At 29.3% G+C, this 18,258-nt stretch overlaps 2 protein-coding genes across 3 annotated transcripts in view; both read right to left on the bottom strand.

Annotated features, from left to right (window-relative positions):
* Positions 1–18,258, bottom strand: part of LOC143248722 (armadillo repeat-containing protein 7-like) — a 38,285-nt gene extending 20,027 nt beyond the window's left edge. The window contains exons 1-3 of one of the 2 annotated variants that reach the window (XM_076497384.1): positions 18,013–18,258; positions 14,444–14,586; positions 12,635–12,733 (exon numbers count right to left, since the gene is read on the bottom strand). In XM_076497384.1, the coding sequence (XP_076353499.1) occupies positions 12,635–12,733; positions 14,444–14,537 (193 nt within the window). In that variant the 5' untranslated portion in view covers positions 14,538–14,586; positions 18,013–18,258. The remainder of the gene's footprint in view (positions 1–12,634; positions 12,734–14,443; positions 14,587–18,012) is intronic. The other variant, XM_076497382.1, reaches the window with a different exon arrangement.
* Positions 15,878–18,018, bottom strand: Orc5 (origin recognition complex subunit 5). The gene has a single exon (XM_076497381.1). It carries the CDS (start codon positions 17,893–17,895, stop codon positions 16,543–16,545), a length of 1,353 nt encoding a protein of 450 aa, XP_076353496.1. The 5' UTR covers positions 17,896–18,018; the 3' UTR covers positions 15,878–16,542.

The raw sequence follows: 18,258 nt of genomic DNA on the forward strand, positions 1-18,258 counted from the left end.
AATGGTATATAATTTCTTGGAAGGATAAGCTATTAACTCAACAATGGTATATAATTTCTTGGAAGGATAAGCTATTAACTCAACAATGGTATATAATTTCTTGGAAGGATAAGCTATTAACTCAACAATGGTATATAATTTCTTGGAAGGATAAGCTATTAACTCAACAATGGTATATAATTTCTTGGAAGGATAAGCTATTAACTCAACAATGGTATATAATTTCTTGGAAGGATAAGCTATTAACTCAACAATGGTATATAATTTCTTGGAAGGATAAGCTATTAACTCAACAATGGTATATAATTTCTTGGAAGGATAAGCTATTAACTCAACAATGGTATAAATTTCTTGGAAGGATAAGCTATTAACTCAACAATGGTATATAATTTCTTGGAATAATTTCTTGGAAGGATAAGCTATTAACTCAACAATGGTATATAATTTCTTGGAAGGATAAGCTATTAACTCAACAATGGTATATAATTTCTTGGAAGGATAAGCTATTAACTCAACAATGGTATATAATTTCTTGGAAGGATAAGCTATTAACTCAACAATGGTATATAATTTCTTGGAAGGATAAGCTATTAACTCAACAATGGTATATAATTTCTTGGAAGGATAAGCTATTAACTCAACAATGGTATATAATTTCTTGGAAGGATAAGCTATTAACTCAACAATGGTATATAATTTCTTGGAAGAATAAGCTATTAACTCAACAATGGTATATAATTTCTTGGAAGGATAAGCTATTAACTCAACAATGGTATATAATTTCTTGGAAGGATAAGCTATTAACTCAACAATGGTATAAAATTTCTTGGAAGGATAAGCTATTAACTCAACAATGGTATATAATTTCTTGGAAGGATAAGCTATTAACTCAACAATGGTATATAATTTCTTGGAAGGATAAGCTATTAACTCAACAATGGTATATAATTTCTTGGAAGGATAAGCTATTAACTCAACAATGGTATATAATTTCTTGGAAGGATAAGCTATTAACTCAACAATGGTATATAATTTCTTGGAAGGATAAGCTATTAACTCAACAATGGTATATAATTTCTTGGAAGGATAAGCTATTAACTCAACAATGGTATAAATTTCTTGGAAGGATAAGCTATTAACTCAACAATGGTATATAATTTCTTGGAAGGATAAGCTATTAACTCAACAATGGTATATAATTTCTTGGAAGGATAAGCTATTAACTCAACAATGGTGTACAATTTCTTGGAAGGATAAGCTATAAGCTATTAACTCAACAATGGTATATAATTTCTTGGAAGGATAAGCTATTAACTCAACAATGGTATATAATTTCTTGGAAGGATAAGCTATTAACTCAACAATGGTATATAATTTCTTGGAAGGATAAGCTATTAACTCAACAATGGTATATAATTTCTTGGAAGGATAAGCTATTAACTCAACAATGGTATATTTCTTGGAATTTCTTGGAAGGAAGGATAAGCTATTAACTCAACAATGGTATATAATTTCTTGGAAGGATAAGCTATTAACTCAACAATGGTATATAATTTCTTGGAAGGATAAGCTATTAACTCAACAATGGTATATAATTTCTTGGAAGGATAAGCTATTAACTCAACAATGGTATATAATTTCTTGGAAGGATAAGCTATTAACTCAACAATGGTATATAATTTCTTGGAAGGATAAGCTATTAACTCAACAATGGTATATAATTTCTTGGAAGGATAAGCTATTAACTCAACAATGGTATATAATTTCTTGGAAGGATAAGCTATTAACTCAACAATGGTATATAATTTCTTGGAAGGATAAGCTATTAACTCAACAATGGTATATAATTTCTTGGAAGGATAAGCTATTAACTCAACAATGGTATATAATTTCTTGGAAGGATAAGCTATTAACTCAACAATGGGAAGGATAAGCTATTAACTCAACAATTCTTTCTTGGAAGGATAAGCTATTAACTCAACAATGGTATATAATTTCTTGGAAGGATAAGCTATTAACTCAACAATGGTATACAATTTCTTGGAAGGATAAGCTATTAACTCAACAATGGTATATAATTTCTTGGAAGGATAAGCTATTAACTCAACAATGGTATATAATTTCTTGGAAGGATAAGCTATTAACTCAACAATGGTGTACAATTTCTTGGAATTTTAACTCAACAATGGAAGCTATTAACTCAACAATGGTGTACTTTCTTGGAAGGATAAGCTATTAACTCAACAATGGTATATAATTTCTTGGAAGGATAAGCTATTAACTCAACAATGGTATACAATTTCTTGGAATAAGCTATTAACTCAACAATGATAAGCTATTAACTCAACAATGGTATATAATTTCTTGGAAGGATAAGCTATTAACTCAACAATGGTATATAATTTCTTGGAAGGATAAGCTATTAACTCAACAATGGTATACACTTGGAAGGATAAGCTATTAACTCAACAATGGTATATAATTTCTTGGAAGGATAAGCTATTAACTCAACAATGGTATATAATTTCTTGGAAAGCTATTAACTCAACATAAGCTATTAACTCAACAATGGTATATAATTTCTTGGAAGGATAAGCTATTAACTCAACAATGGTATACAATTTCTTGGAAGGATAAGCTATTAACTCAACAATGGTATATAATTTCTTGGAAGGATAAGCTATTAACTCAACAATGGTATATTTCTTGGAATTTCTTGGAAGGAAGGATAAGCTATTAACTCAACAATGGTATATAATTTCTTGGAAGGATAAGCTATTAACTCAACAATGGTATATAATTTCTTGGAAAGATAAGCTATTAACTCAACAATGGTATATAATTTCTTGGAAGGATAAGCTATTAACTCAACAATGGTATATAATTTCTTGGAAGGATAAGCTATTAACTCAACAATGGTATATAATTTCTTGGAAGGAAGGATAAGCTATTAACTCAACAATGGTATATAATTTCTTGGAAGGATAAGCTATTAACTCAACAATGGTATATAATTTCTTGGAAGGATAAGCTATTAACTCAACAATGGTATATAATTTCTTGGAAGGATAAGCTATTAACTCAACAATGGTATATAATTTCTTGGAAGGATAAGCTATTAACTCAACAATGGTATATAATTTCTTGGAAGGATAAGCTATTAACTCAACAATGGTATATAATTTCTTGGAAGAATAAGCTATTAACTCAACAATGGTGTATAATTTCTTGGAATAAGCTATTAACTCAACAATGGTATATAATTTCTTGGAAGGATAAGCTATTAACTCAACAATGGTATATAATTTCTTGGAAGATAAGCTATTAACTCAACAATGGTATATAATTTCTTGGAAGGATAAGCTATTAACTCAACAATGGTATATAATTTCTTGGAAGGATAAGCTATTAACTCAACAATGGTGTACAATTTCTTGGAAAGATAAGCTATTAACTCAACAATGGTAATAAGCTATTAACTCAACAATGGTATATAATTTCTTGGAAGGATAAGCTATTAACTCAACAATGGTATACAATTTCTTGGAAGGATAAGCTATTAACTCAACAATGGTATACAATTTCTTGGAAGGATAAGCTATTAACTCAACAATGGTATATAATTTCTTGGAAGGATAAGCTATTAACTCAACAATGGTATATAATTTCTTGGAAGGATAAGCTATTAACTCAACAATGGTATATAATTTCTTGGAAGGATAAGCTATTAACTCAACAATGGTATATAATTTCTTGGAAGGATAAGCTATTAACTCAACAATGGTATATAATTTCTTGGAAGGATAAGCTATTAACTCAACAATGGTATATAATTTCTTGGAAGGATAAGCTATTAACTCAACAATGGTATATAATTTCTTGGAAGGATAAGCTATTAACTCAACAATGGTATATAATTTCTTGGAAGGATAAGCTATTAACTCAACAATGGTATATAATTTCTTGGAAGGATAAGCTATTAACTCAACAATGGTATATAATTTCTTGGAAGGATATTAACTCAACAATGCTTGGAAGGATAAGCTATTAACTCAACAATGGTATATAATTTCTTGGAAGGATAAGCTATTAACTCAACAATGGTATATAATTTCTTGGAAGGATAAGCTATTAACTCAACAATGGTATAATTTCTTGGAAGGATAAGCTATTAACTCAACAATGGTATATAATTTCTTGGAAGGATAAGCTATTAACTCAACAATGGTATATAATTTCTTGGAAGGATAAGCTATTAACTCAACAATGGTATATAATTTCTTGGAAGGATAAGCTATTAACTCAACAATGGTATATAATTTCTTGGAAGGATAAGCTATTAACTCAACAATGGTATATAATTTCTTGGAAGGATAAGCTATTAACTCAACAATGGTATATAATTTCTTGGAAGGATAAGCTATTAACTCAACAATGGTATATAATTTCTTGGAAGGATAAGCTATTAACTCAACAATGGTATATAATTTCTTGGAAGGATAAGCTATTAACTCAACAATGGTATATAATTTCTTGGAAGGATAAGCTATTAACTCAACAATGGTATATAATTTCTTGGAAGGATAAGCTATTAACTCAACAATGGTATATAATTTCTTGGAAGGATAAGCTATTAACTCAACAATGGATATAATTTCTTGGAAGGATAAGCTATTAACTCAACAATGGTATATAATTTCTTGGAAGGATAAGCTATTAACTCAACAATGGTATATAATTTCTTGGAAGGATAAGCTATTAACTCAACAATGGTATATAATTTCTTGGAAGGATAAGCTATTAACTCAACAATGGTATATAATTTCTTGGAAGGATAAGCTATTAACTCAACAATGGTATATAATTTCTTGGAAGGATAAGCTATTAACTCAACAATGGTATATAATTTCTTGGAAGGATAAGCTATTAACTCAACAATGGTATATAATTTCTTGGAAGGATAAGCTATTAACTCAACAATGGTATATAATTTCTTGGAAGGATAAGCTATTAACTCAACAATGGTATATAATTTCTATAAGCTATTAACTCAACAATGGTATATAATTTCTTGGAAAGATAAGCTATTAACTCAACAATGGTATATAATTTCTTGGAAGGATAAGCTATTAACTCAACAATGGTATATAATTTCTTGGAAGGATAAGCTATTAACTCAACAATGGTATATAATTTCTTGGAAGGATAAGCTATTAACTCAACAATGGTATATAATTTCTTGGAAGGTATATAATTTCTTGGAAAGATATAAGCTATTAACTCAACAATGGTATATAATTTCTTGGAAGGATAAGCTATTAACTCAACAATGGTATATAATTTCTTGGAAGGATAAGCTATTAACTCAACAATGGTATAAGGATAATTTCTTGGAAGGATAAGCTATTAACTCAACAATGGTATATAATTTCTTGGAAGGATAAGCTATTAACTCAACAATGGTATATAATTTCTTGGAAGATAAGCTATAAGCTATTAACTCAACAATGGTATATAATTTCTTGGAAGGATAAGCTATTAACTCAACAATGGTATATAATTTCTTGGAAGGATAAGCTATTAACTCAACAATGGTATATAATTTCTTGGAAGGATAAGCTATTAACTCAACAATGGTATATAATTTCTTGGAAGGATAAGCTATTAACTCAACAATGGTATATAATTTCTTGGAAGGATAAGCTATTAACTCAACAATGGTATATAATTTCTTGGAAGGATAAGCTATTAACTCAACAATGGTATATTTCTTGGAAGGATAATTTCTTGGAAGGATAAGCTATTAACTCAACAATGGTATATAATTTCTTGGAAGGATAAGCTATTAACTCAACAATGGTATATAATTTCTTGGAAGGATAAGCTATTAACTCAACAATGGTATATAATTTCTTGGAAGGATAAGCTATTAACTCAACAATGGTATATAATTTCTTGGAAGGATAAGCTATTAACTCAACAATGGTATATAATTTCTTGGAAGGATAAGCTATTAACTCAACAATGGTATATAATTTCTTGGAAGGATAAGCTATTAACTCAACAATGGTATACAATTTCTTGGAAGGATAAGCTATTAACTCAACAATGGTATATAATTTCTTGGAAGGATAAGCTATTAACTCAACAATGGTATATAATTTCTTGGAAGATAAGATAAGCTATTAACTCAACAATGGTATATAATTTCTTGGAAGGATAAGCTATTAACTCAACAATGGTATATAATTTCTTGGAAGGATAAGCTATTAACTCAACAATGGTATACAATTTCTTGGAAGGATAAGCTATTAACTCAACAATGGTATATAATTTCTTGGAAAGATAAGCTATTAACTCAACAATGGTATATAATTTCTTGGAAGGATAAGCTATTAACTCAACAATGGTATATAATTTCTTGGAAGGATAAGCTATTAACTCAACAATGGTATATAATTTCTTGGAAGGATAAGCTATTAACTCAACAATGGTATATAATTTCTTGGAAGGATAAGCTATTAACTCAACAATGGTATATAATTTCTTGGAAGGATAAGCTATTAACTCAACAATGGTATATAATTTCTTGGAAGGATAAGCTATTAACTCAACAATGGTATATAATTTCTTGGAAGGATAAGCTATTAACTCAACAATGGTGTATAATTTCTTGGAAGGATAAGCTATTAACTCAACAATGGTATATAATTTCTTGGAAGGATAAGCTATTAACTCAACAATGGTATATAATTTCTTGGAAGGATAAGCTATTAACTCAACAATGGTATATAATTTCTTGGAAGGATAAGCTATTAACTCAACAATGGTGTACAATTTCTTGGAAGGATAAGCTATTAACTCAACAATGGTATATAATTTCTTGGAAGGATAAGCTATTAACTCAACAATGGTATATAATTTCTTGGAAGGATAAGCTATTAACTCAACAATGGTATATAATTTCTTGGAAGGATAAGCTATTAACTCAACAATGGTATATAATTTCTTGGAAGGATAAGCTATTAACTCAACAATGGTATATAATTTCTTGGAAGGATAAGCTATTAACTCAACAATGGTATACAATTTCTTGGAAAGATAAGCTATTAACTCAACAATGGTATATAATTTCTTGGAAGGATAAGCTATTAACTCAACAATGGTATACAATTTCTTGGAAGGATAAGCTATTAACTCAACAATGGTATATAATTTCTTGGAAGGATAAGCTATTAACTCAACAATGGTATATTAATTTCTTGGAAGGATAAGCTATTAACTCAACAATGGTATATAATTTCTTGGAAGGATAAGCTATTAACTCAACAATGGTATATAATTTCTTGGAAGGATAAGCTATTAACTCAACAATGGTATATAATTTCTTGGAAGGATAAGCTATTAACTCAACAATGGTATATAATTTCTTGGAAGGATAAGCTATTAACTCAACAATGGTATAAGGATAAGCTATTAACTCAACAATGGAAGGAAAGATAAGCTATTAACTCAACAATGGTATATAATTTCTTGGAAGGATAAGCTATTAACTCAACAATGGTATATAATTTCTTGGAAGGATAAGCTATTAACTCAACAATGGTATATAATTTCTTGGAAGGATAAGCTATTAACTCAACAATGGTATATAATTTCTTGGAAGGATAAGCTATTAACTCAACAATGGTATATAATTTCTTGGAAGGATAAGCTATTAACTCAACAATGGTATATAATTTCTTGGAAGGATAAGCTATTAACTCAACAATGGTATATAATTTCTTGGAAGGATAAGCTATTAACTCAACAATGGTATATAATTTCTTGGAAGGATAAGCTATTAACTCAACAATGGATAAGCTATTAACTCAACAATGGTATATAATTTCTTGGAAGGATAAGCTATTAACTCAACAATGGTATATAATTTCTTGGAAGGATAAGCTATTAACTCAACAATGGTATACAATTTCTTGGAAGGATAAGCTATTAACTCAACAATGGTATATAATTTCTTGGAAGGATAAGCTATTAACTCAACAATGGTATATAATTTCTTGGAAGGATAAGCTATTAACTCAACAATGGTATATAATTTCTTGGAAGGATAAGCTATTAACTCAACAATGGTATACAATTTCTTGGAAGGATAAGCTATTAACTCAACAATGGTATATAATTTCTTGGAAGGATAAGCTATTAACTCAACAATGGTATATAATTTCTTGGAAGGATAAGCTATTAACTCAACAATGGTATATAATTTCTTGGAAGGATAAGCTATTAACTCAACAATGGTGTACAATTTCTTGGAAGGATAAGCTATTAACTCAACAATGGTATATAATTTCTTGGAAGGATAAGCTATTAACTCAACAATGGTATATAATTTCTTGGAAGGATAAGCTATTAACTCAACAATGGTGTACAATTTCTTGGAAGGATAAGCTATTAACTCAACAATGGTATATAATTTCTTGGAAGGATAAGCTATTAACTCAACAATGGTATATAATTTCTTGGAAGGATAAGCTATTAACTCAACAATGGTATATAATTTCTTGGAAGGATAAGCTATTAACTCAACAATGGTGTATAATTTCTTGGAAGGATAAGCTATTAACTCAACAATGGTATATAATTTCTTGGAAGGATAAGCTATTAACTCAACAATGGTATATAATTTCTTGGAAGGATAAGCTATTAACTCAACAATGGTATACAATTTCTTGGAAGGATAAGCTATTAACTCAACAATGGTATATAATTTCTTGGAAGGATAAGCTATTAACTCAACAATGGTATATAATTTCTTGGAAGGATAAGCTATTAACTCAACAATGGTGTACAATTTCTTGGAAGGATAAGCTATTAACTCAACAATGGTGGAAGGATAAGCTATTAACTCAACAATGGTATATAATTTCTTGGAAGGATAAGCTATTAACTCAACAATGGTGTACAATTTCTTGGAAGGATAAGCTATTAACTCAACAATGGTATAAGGATAATTTCTTGGAAGGATAAGCTATTAACTCAACAATGGTATATAATTTCTTGGAAGGATAAGCTATTAACTCAACAATGGTGTACAATTTCTTGGAAGGATAAGCTATTAACTCAACAATGGTATATAATTTCTTGGAAGGATAAGCTATTAACTCAACAATGGTATATAATTTCTTGGAATTTCTTGGAAGGATAAGCTATTAACTCAACAATGGTATACAATTTCTTGGAAGGATAAGCTATTAACTCAACAATGGTATATAATTTCTTGGAAGGATAAGCTATTAACTCAACAATGGTGTACAATTTCTTGGAAGGATAAGCTATTAACTCAACAATGGTGTACAATTTCTTGGAAGGATAAGCTATTAACTCAACAATGGTATATAATTTCTTGGAAGGATAAGCTATAATTTCTTGGAAGGATAAGCTATTAACTCAACAATGGTATATAATTTCTTGGAAGGATAAGCTATTAACTCAACAATGGTATATAATTTCTTGGAAGGATAAGCTATTAACTCAACAATGGTATATAATTTCTTGGAAGGATAAGCTATTAACTCAACAATGGTATATAATTTCTTGGAAGGATAAGCTATTAACTCAACAATGGTATATAATTTCTTGGAAGGATAAGCTATTAACTCAACAATGGTATACAATTTCTTGGAAGGATAAGCTATTAACTCAACAATGGTATTTCTTGGAAGGATAAGCTATTAACTTGGAATAATTTCTTGGAAGGATAAGCTATTAACTCAACAATGGTATATAATTTCTTGGAAGGATAAGCTATTAACTCAACAATGGTATATAATTTCTTGGAAGGATAAGCTATTAACTCAACAATGGTATATAATTTCTTGGAAGGATAAGCTATTAACTCAACAATGGTATATAATTTCTTGGAAGATAAGCTATTAACTCAACAATGGTATATAATTTCTTGGAAGGATAAGCTATTAACTCAACAATGGTATATAATTTCTTGGAAGGATAAGCTATTAACTCAACAATGGTATATAATTTCTTGGAAGGATAAGCTATAACTCAACAATGCTATAAGCTATTAACTCAACAATGGTATATAATTTCTTGGAAGGATAAGCTATTAACTCAACAATGGTATACAATTTCTTGGAAGGATAAGCTATTAACTCAACAATGGTATATAATTTCTTGGAAGGATAAGCTATTAACTCAACAATGGTATATAATTTCTTGGAAGGATAAGCTATTAACTCAACAATGGTATATAATTTCTTGGAAGGATAAGCTATTAACTCAACAATGGTATATAATTTCTTGGAAGGATAAGCTATTAACTCAACAATGGTATATAATTTCTTGGAAGGATAAGCTATTAACTCAACAATGGTATATAATTTCTTGGAAGGATAAGCTATTAACTCAACAATGGTATATAATTTCTTGGAAGGATAAGCTATTAACTCAACAATGGTATATAATTTCTTGGAAGGATAAGCTATTAACTCAACAATGGTATATAATTTCTTGGAAGGATAAGCTATTAACTCAACAATGGTATATAATTTCTTGGAAGGATAAGCTATTAACTCAACAATGGTATATAATTTCTTGGATAAGCTATTAACTCAACAATGGTATATAATTTCTTGGAAGGATAAGCTATTAACTCAACAATGGTATATAATTTCTTGGAAGGATAAGCTATTAACTCAACAATGGTATATAATTTCTTGGAAGGATAAGCTATTAACTCAACAATGGTATATAATTTCTTGGAAGGATAAGCTATTAACTCAACAATGGTATATAATAAGCTTCTTGGAATAATTTCTTGGATAAGCTATTAACTCAACAATGGTATATAATTTCTTGGAAGGATAAGCTATTAACTCAACAATGGTATATAATTTCTTGGAAGGATAAGCTATTAACTCAACAATGGTATATAATTTCTTGGAAGGATAAGCTATTAACTCAACAATGGTATATAATTTCTTGGAAGGATAAGCTATTAACTCAACAATGGTATATAATTTCTTGGAAGGATAAGCTATTAACTCAACAATGGTATATAATTTCTTGGAAAGATAAGCTATTAACTCAACAATGGTATATAATTTCTTGGAAGGATAAGCTATTAACTCAACAATGGTATATAATTTCTTGGAAGGATAAGCTATTAACTCAACAATGGTATATAATTTCTTGGAAGGATAAGCTATTAACTCAACAATGGTATATAATTTCTTGGAAGGATAAGCTATTAACTCAACAATGGTATATAATTTCTTGGAAAGATAAGCTATTAACTCAACAATGGTATATAATTTCTTGGAAAGATAAGCTATTAACTCAACAATGGTATATAATTTCTTGGAAGGATAAGCTATTAACTCAACAATGGTATATAATTTCTTGGAAGGATAAGCTATTAACTCAACAATGGTATATAATTTCTTGGAAGGATAAGCTATTAACTCAACAATGGTATATAATTTCTTGGAAAGATAAGCTATTAACTCAACAATGGTATATAATTTCTTGGAAGGATAAGCTATTAACTCAACAATGGTATATAATTTCTTGGAAAGATAAGCTATTAACTCAACAATGGTATATAATTTCTTGGAAAGATAAGCTATTAACTCAACAATGGTATATAATTTCTTGGAAGGATAAGCTATTAACTCAACAATGGTATATAATTTCTTGGAAGGATAAGCTATTAACTCAACAATGGTATATAATTTCTTGGAAGGATAAGCTATTAACTCAACAATGGTATATAATTTCTTGGAAGGATAAGCTATTAACTCAACAATGGTATATAATTTCTTGGAAAGATAAGCTATTAACTCAACAATGGTATATAATTTCTTGGAAGGATAAGCTATTAACTCAACAATGGTATATAATTTCTTGGAAGAGATAAGCTATTAACTCAACAATGGTATATAATTTCTTGGAAGAGATAAGCTATTAACTCAACAATGGTATATAATTTCTTGGAAAGATAAGCTATTAACTCAACAATGGTATATAATTTCTTGGAAGATAAGCTATTAACTCAACAATGGTATATAATTTCTTGGAAGGATAAGCTATTAACTCAACAATGGTGTACAATTTCTTGGAAGGATAAGCTATTAACTCAACAATGGTATATAATTTCTTGGAAGGATAAGCTATTAACTCAACAATGGTGTACAATTTCTTGGAAGGATAAGCTATTAACTCAACAATGGTATATAATTTCTTGGAAGGATAAGCTATTAACTCAACAATGGTATATAATTTCTTGGAAGGATAAGCTATTAACTCAACAATGGTATATAATTTCTTGGAAGAGATAAGCTATTAACTCAACAATGGTATATAATTTCTTGGAAGGATAAGCTATTAACTCAACAATGGTGTACAATTTCTTGGAAGGATAAGCTATTAACTCAACAATGGTATATAATTTCTTGGAAATATAAGCTATTAACTCAACAATGGTATATAATTTCTTGGAAATATAAGCTATTAACTCAACAATGGTATATAATTTCTTGGAAAGATAAGCTATTAACTCAACAATGGTATACAGTTTCTTTATTGAAATAAAATATGTTTTAACTCCACTTACCTAAAAATAGCGAAATCACATTCAGTCGACGTATGAATTCAAAATTGATGGCATCATAAGCAAAGTTTGCAAGGTTGGCTAACACCTGTTCTTTAACAGCTTAAAAAATATTTAAAATAACTTCAACATTCTCAACATGTAATTAGGAAGAGTTAATATACATACGTGAACAAATTATCACTAATTTAATCTGTTATTGAATAAAATAAGCAGCAAATTAACAGCCAAATTTGGAAACTTTCTAACACTGAAGGAATAGTTCTTGAAAACAATAGCATTGCAGCATTTAAAAATGTTAAAATGTTTTACACCAGTTGTTACCACATTGTGAAGCAAAAGAAGTTATGAAGTAAAATAGAATACAAGATACTAAAAAACATTCATATATTAGTTTCTAAAAGTTTCGTGAAAAACAATATGAAAGTCAAACCATCCAACATGAGGTATTAGGCCTACAAAAGACAGGTAAAGAGGGACTTGGGTTAATATTTGACAATCAGGATATTTAAACAAAATAATGAAAGTACTGCTTTATTAAAACCTTTACTCACAGATCACAACTTTGTGAAATTACAGATTAATAAACTGGGAAAGAAAAAACCATTAAAAGATAAAATAATACTTCAACTTACACACATCCAATATGAAGCACAGTGACAAAAGTACTGATAAAACACTGTTACACTTACCATGTAAACATTATCAAAATTAGCAGATATGATAAAAAGTAATTATAGCAACTAAAATTGCATTCAGAAACATAAACATAGGATAATTATAAATAAATTATGTGCCAAACAATAAACTGATAATATAATAGCTTAATATAATTAAAGGAAACAATTAGGAGGAGACAACTTTTGCCAGGGTAAGGTAAATATGAAGAAAGTGGAGGATAAAAAGAAAGAGCTGAAAATGAAATGTTCATGGAATTATTTGAAAGTAAATCTTCCATTTAAACTACAAGGGGACTTAGTGTTAAGTTGGAAGTTGGTGTTCAAAGTTTTCTCATTTTAATTTGCTCAGTAGCACATTTCTCATGACTGACAATAACATGTCAACATGTTTTGTCTGGTTTAATTCTATTGTAACATGGTCTACTCTACCTGATAAAGAGTGGAACACTTCTTATGACTGAGATTGACATGTTAATTTTTTGTTGTCTAATTCCACTGTAATGCAGTCTACGTTGCCAGATGAAGAGCACCTACTCAAGATGTTGCATCATTAAAAAAAATTTCAGTTAGACATGTCAAGTTTTCCTTTACTTTCATTTATTCAAGTTTTTCTTATCATGTTTGCCAGAATAATGTGCATTCAAGACTCCAAATTAACAACCATTCTACCACATAAATGTGAAGCAGGGTATCAAGTGAGTTGAAACATTGGTCATTTTATATAAAGCACGTAATACTTGAATCAGTATAAGTCGAGACTCGAATGTACTTTAAATGGCATCACAACTCTTTAATAACCTCCCCTCTCAGTTGAGCACTGACCCCAGACACATTCACTGTCTATTAAAGTGGCTCTTAAGTTGCTAAATTTGGGAACCTTTGTTTTACACACAATCTAATATCCAAAAGCTGTTTAGTTCAGTTTTAAGAAATACATTGTCTCTTATCAAAATGCTGAAACTTTTATCACACTTAAATAGCACACTAAAACATTCACTCAAAGATCTAAATCAGAGGTAAATTAAAACATTCTTTTATTTCAGCATTTATATCTTATGATTAAAAACAATCTCCAAATAATTTGGAGCTAGTCAATAAAAAAAACAAAACTAATTAAATAAAACTGTCTTACCTTCAGAATTTGTGTCTTGAAATTCAGTAACAAGTTGTTGCAGGTAAGAAAATCGTTCTCTCGGACAATACTGTCTGTTTCTGCTCCTGTTCATAACCACTGCACCACTTTGTAGTTCAAAAAAGCTTAACAAACAAACAAATCTGATAATTTTATAAAAAATATTTTAAATCATAGAAACTTAAGCTGCATTAACATTTGCTTTTCTTTTTTAAGGTTCAATTTACACACACCAAGAAGTCTTCTGAGTTTACTGAAACCAAAACTAAACGAGTCTAGTTTTGTTCACAAGACGTCTTTTACTGTTAGTTTATGACGCTTTGTGGAAATATTATTCTTATCTTTAAAAAAATGTTTTATGCAAAATAATCAAGTAGAAGGCCACAGTTATGGAAACTACTTAAATCACTTTTACGTTTAATTTGAATATTCAGTTACCCCTAGAACCACTCCACATGTATAAAATCAAGCTCATTTGAACCACTTCCCACAATTGTTTTATTGTTCTTATCCTAAATAAAATCTGAAAAAATTTCTTCAAAGCAGTCACCTAAAGATTATGTCACTTCTACTTTGCTTTGTTAAATAATGTAATATTCTACAACAGTACACAAAACCATCAGTTTGTGTTTGTAGGTTATACTCTATTGTTTGTTTTTCAATATTTTTATTAACAATATTTGTAAGAATTTTTAATATACTTAATTGTATTTTTTATTACTACACTTTAATAATGAACCTTGCAAGATAATATTAAGTGTAGATTAAAACATATCATTAACAAGGGTACCCAACTGATAAAACACTGCATTCTAATTATTATGCTAACATAAAAAAATATATTTAATTTGCTGTAGTCATTACTAAGTTGACTTTTAGTTTTGCAAAATGAGAAATGTCATTAGTTTTACGCATCTCTTACTATAACTTGTATTACTCTTCCTTGAAGGAAAATACTTTTATAAAATGGAACTTGGAACATTCTAGAAACTTCTTGCAACAAGTATTTTTATACTAGTTCTAAGGATAATTTTAATTCTTCAAAATACAGGACACACTTCAATATGTCATTTAGGGTAATTTTTGTTTGACAAAAATCTTAAACTACGTTTGATATAAAACCTTTACATTCACATCACAAATTTCTGATGCATTATTTAGAAACTTGTTTTCAAAACATCTTTATTTCAAAAAAATGTTGTATCACACTTCTAATTTACATTAAATAGTTCAAGTTTATAGTGAAGTTGGCAAGATGAAAAAGAACCTGTAGCTTTCACTGTTCTCCATAAAAAAAGAGAAAAAAAGGTACTTCTGGAATATTTCTAAGCTAATGTAAAAACTGTTTTAGGTTAAGCCATGTTTTCCTTGTTGTGACTACAAACTAATTCTTTGTACAAAAGTTTTACTCCAGACAACAAGTATTTACAAAAATTTTTGGAGAAACGTGGGTTTTAATGAAGGACTTTTTATTGTACATTTTTTGAGCATACACTGTTTCAAGTGGAACAATACTTGAAGAACATGATGAATATTAAAAACATCGTACAGTATAAAGTGCAACAACAAATAAATGAACTTATGATATATTTCATAAACAATGGTTATGATCACTCAAACCATAAAGTCAAAACTAGATTCATTAAAGTAGTAACTAAAATGTTTTAATATAAATATTCAGTTCAATTCTGCAAGCAAGTTTAAATGCTTCATAAGATTTCCAAATAAAAACAATCAAGCAAAACAGGTCTATTTCATCAGTTCGTGTATTAACGTCTTCCGAATTCTGTTAATTTTTTTAAAAATAGTTTCACAGTTTAAAAACACAGTGATCATTTGTGATAACATTGCACATTAAATGCTGATAAATTTATAAACAGTTTATTTACTATCAGAGTTAATTAATGGTTGATTATCTAATGGAACAAATCATGTTCCACATTACATGCATCTCTTAACTGAACTACTGACTTTCAAACAGACATTACAAATGACTTGATTATTCAATTTCCAAAGTAAAATTTATATAATAAATGAAACTCTTAAAATGGTTTATAATTCAATAAAGACTTGATGATGCATTATACAAATTTTACACTTCATATAAAATCATTGAGGTAACTTAGAATGTCGAACTTAACAGTTTGGGACACATTTCTGATAAAGTCTAAACCAACTAAACACTTGTATTTAGGTGTATTCAATTCTTCACCATTAGAAGTTGTAGCTAAAAGTCGTAAAGTCACGAGAGTTGTGATCTGAGAAAACACCATGGATGTCGGAGGAACCTGCTCGTCTACAATCGAGTAAAAGATAGCCATCATTCGATCCAAAGGAAAAGGTTTGGGCCCTAAAATATGACTCTTAGGCTGATCTTTCCTTAAGTTTACATTTTTTTTCTTTACCTTTCCTTGATTTTTAACAAAGAATTTCTTATCTGTTCGTGGAGGATTATATGAAGCAAGGTAAGATGCAATTAACAAGAATTTTGAATAAAATGGTAATTCAACAGCCGCTCTACGGAATGACTGGGTTAAATCACCAACTTTTTTGGCAGGGCCTATAGCACCTTTTGTGTCATAGTTTCCCCACTGAAAACTTGATATTTCACAAAGATAAACAGTATTAAGTGCCTCTTTCAGGCGAGGTTCAATATTCTTCCACAACTTATGCTGATCAGTCTCACTGACAGTTCCACTCTTGATTGGCTCACAGTATTTTGGAAAATTTAACAATGCTAAGTACTTTAATTCCCTTAAATTTCGAGTTACCAAGTAAAAAACACTGAGAACCACTCGAAGATAGGCAGTATAAAATTCTTCACTGTAACCTGGTGGGCAGTCCAAGCTCAGGATCTCAAGGACTTCCTCTCTGTTATATTGTGGAAAATGAAGTTGAAGTGGTTCACACAATCCTATCCCACAACGAAACTTCTCCCAAATTATCTCGGATATCAATATTACTGATAAGTCCAATTCTGATAATTCCTGAAGCCTCATTAGGGCTGCTAATAGAGTTGGTTCAAAGTTTCGAAGTTTCTCGGCATTGTCAAGAATAATATACATTTTTTTTAAGTTCATGGCTTGAGCTTCCTGCTTAAACAGTTGTATGAAATCGCACATATTATCACAACGTAACGTTGTAACTGAATAAGTGGAGTTGAATAACTGATTTAGAATTCCTTCATACAACAGACGTTGCGAGTATATTTCCACACAATTGATCCACGCATATGGTATCTGAAACTCTTCCATAATTTTAGACAATAAATAGGTTTTTCCTGTCGCTTCATGCCCATACACAAATATACAATCACAAGGAGCTTCATTTTCTTCTCCGAGCAGTCCTAACAAAACTTGCATTTGCTTCTTTCTGGCACGAACACTTTGCTGGATTTTCTGAATTTCTTCATTTCTAAGTGAACACTGATTTCCTACTTCCACGTGATCCATATTTTCTGTTCTAATATGTCAACTATAAATAGCTTAGTTTCAGCTACGTCTGCTCTTACATATGATGTATGAAACAAGAATATTTCTTATGTACAAAATGAAAGAGCCCCAACTTACTTGAAGTGTCGAATGTAGTTGATAATTTCTCCAAATTGTAGACGCAAGTTTTCAGTTCTTTATGTCAAACACGTTTGTACAATGTTTATTCGTACAAATTTTAAATGAAATTAATTACTTTTACCTATTAAATTTATAGTGTGATAAAAACTATCAATAATAATACTACAAAAATAAATATGAACAGACTTCAACCACGCAACCCTTTTAACAAATGCTCGAACTATACATGTATACCAATTAATT

Source organism: Tachypleus tridentatus, chromosome 4 (assembly GCF_004210375.1).
Source record: "Tachypleus tridentatus isolate NWPU-2018 chromosome 4, ASM421037v1, whole genome shotgun sequence".
In the NCBI taxonomy this organism is placed as follows: Eukaryota; Metazoa; Arthropoda; class Merostomata; order Xiphosura; family Limulidae; genus Tachypleus; species Tachypleus tridentatus.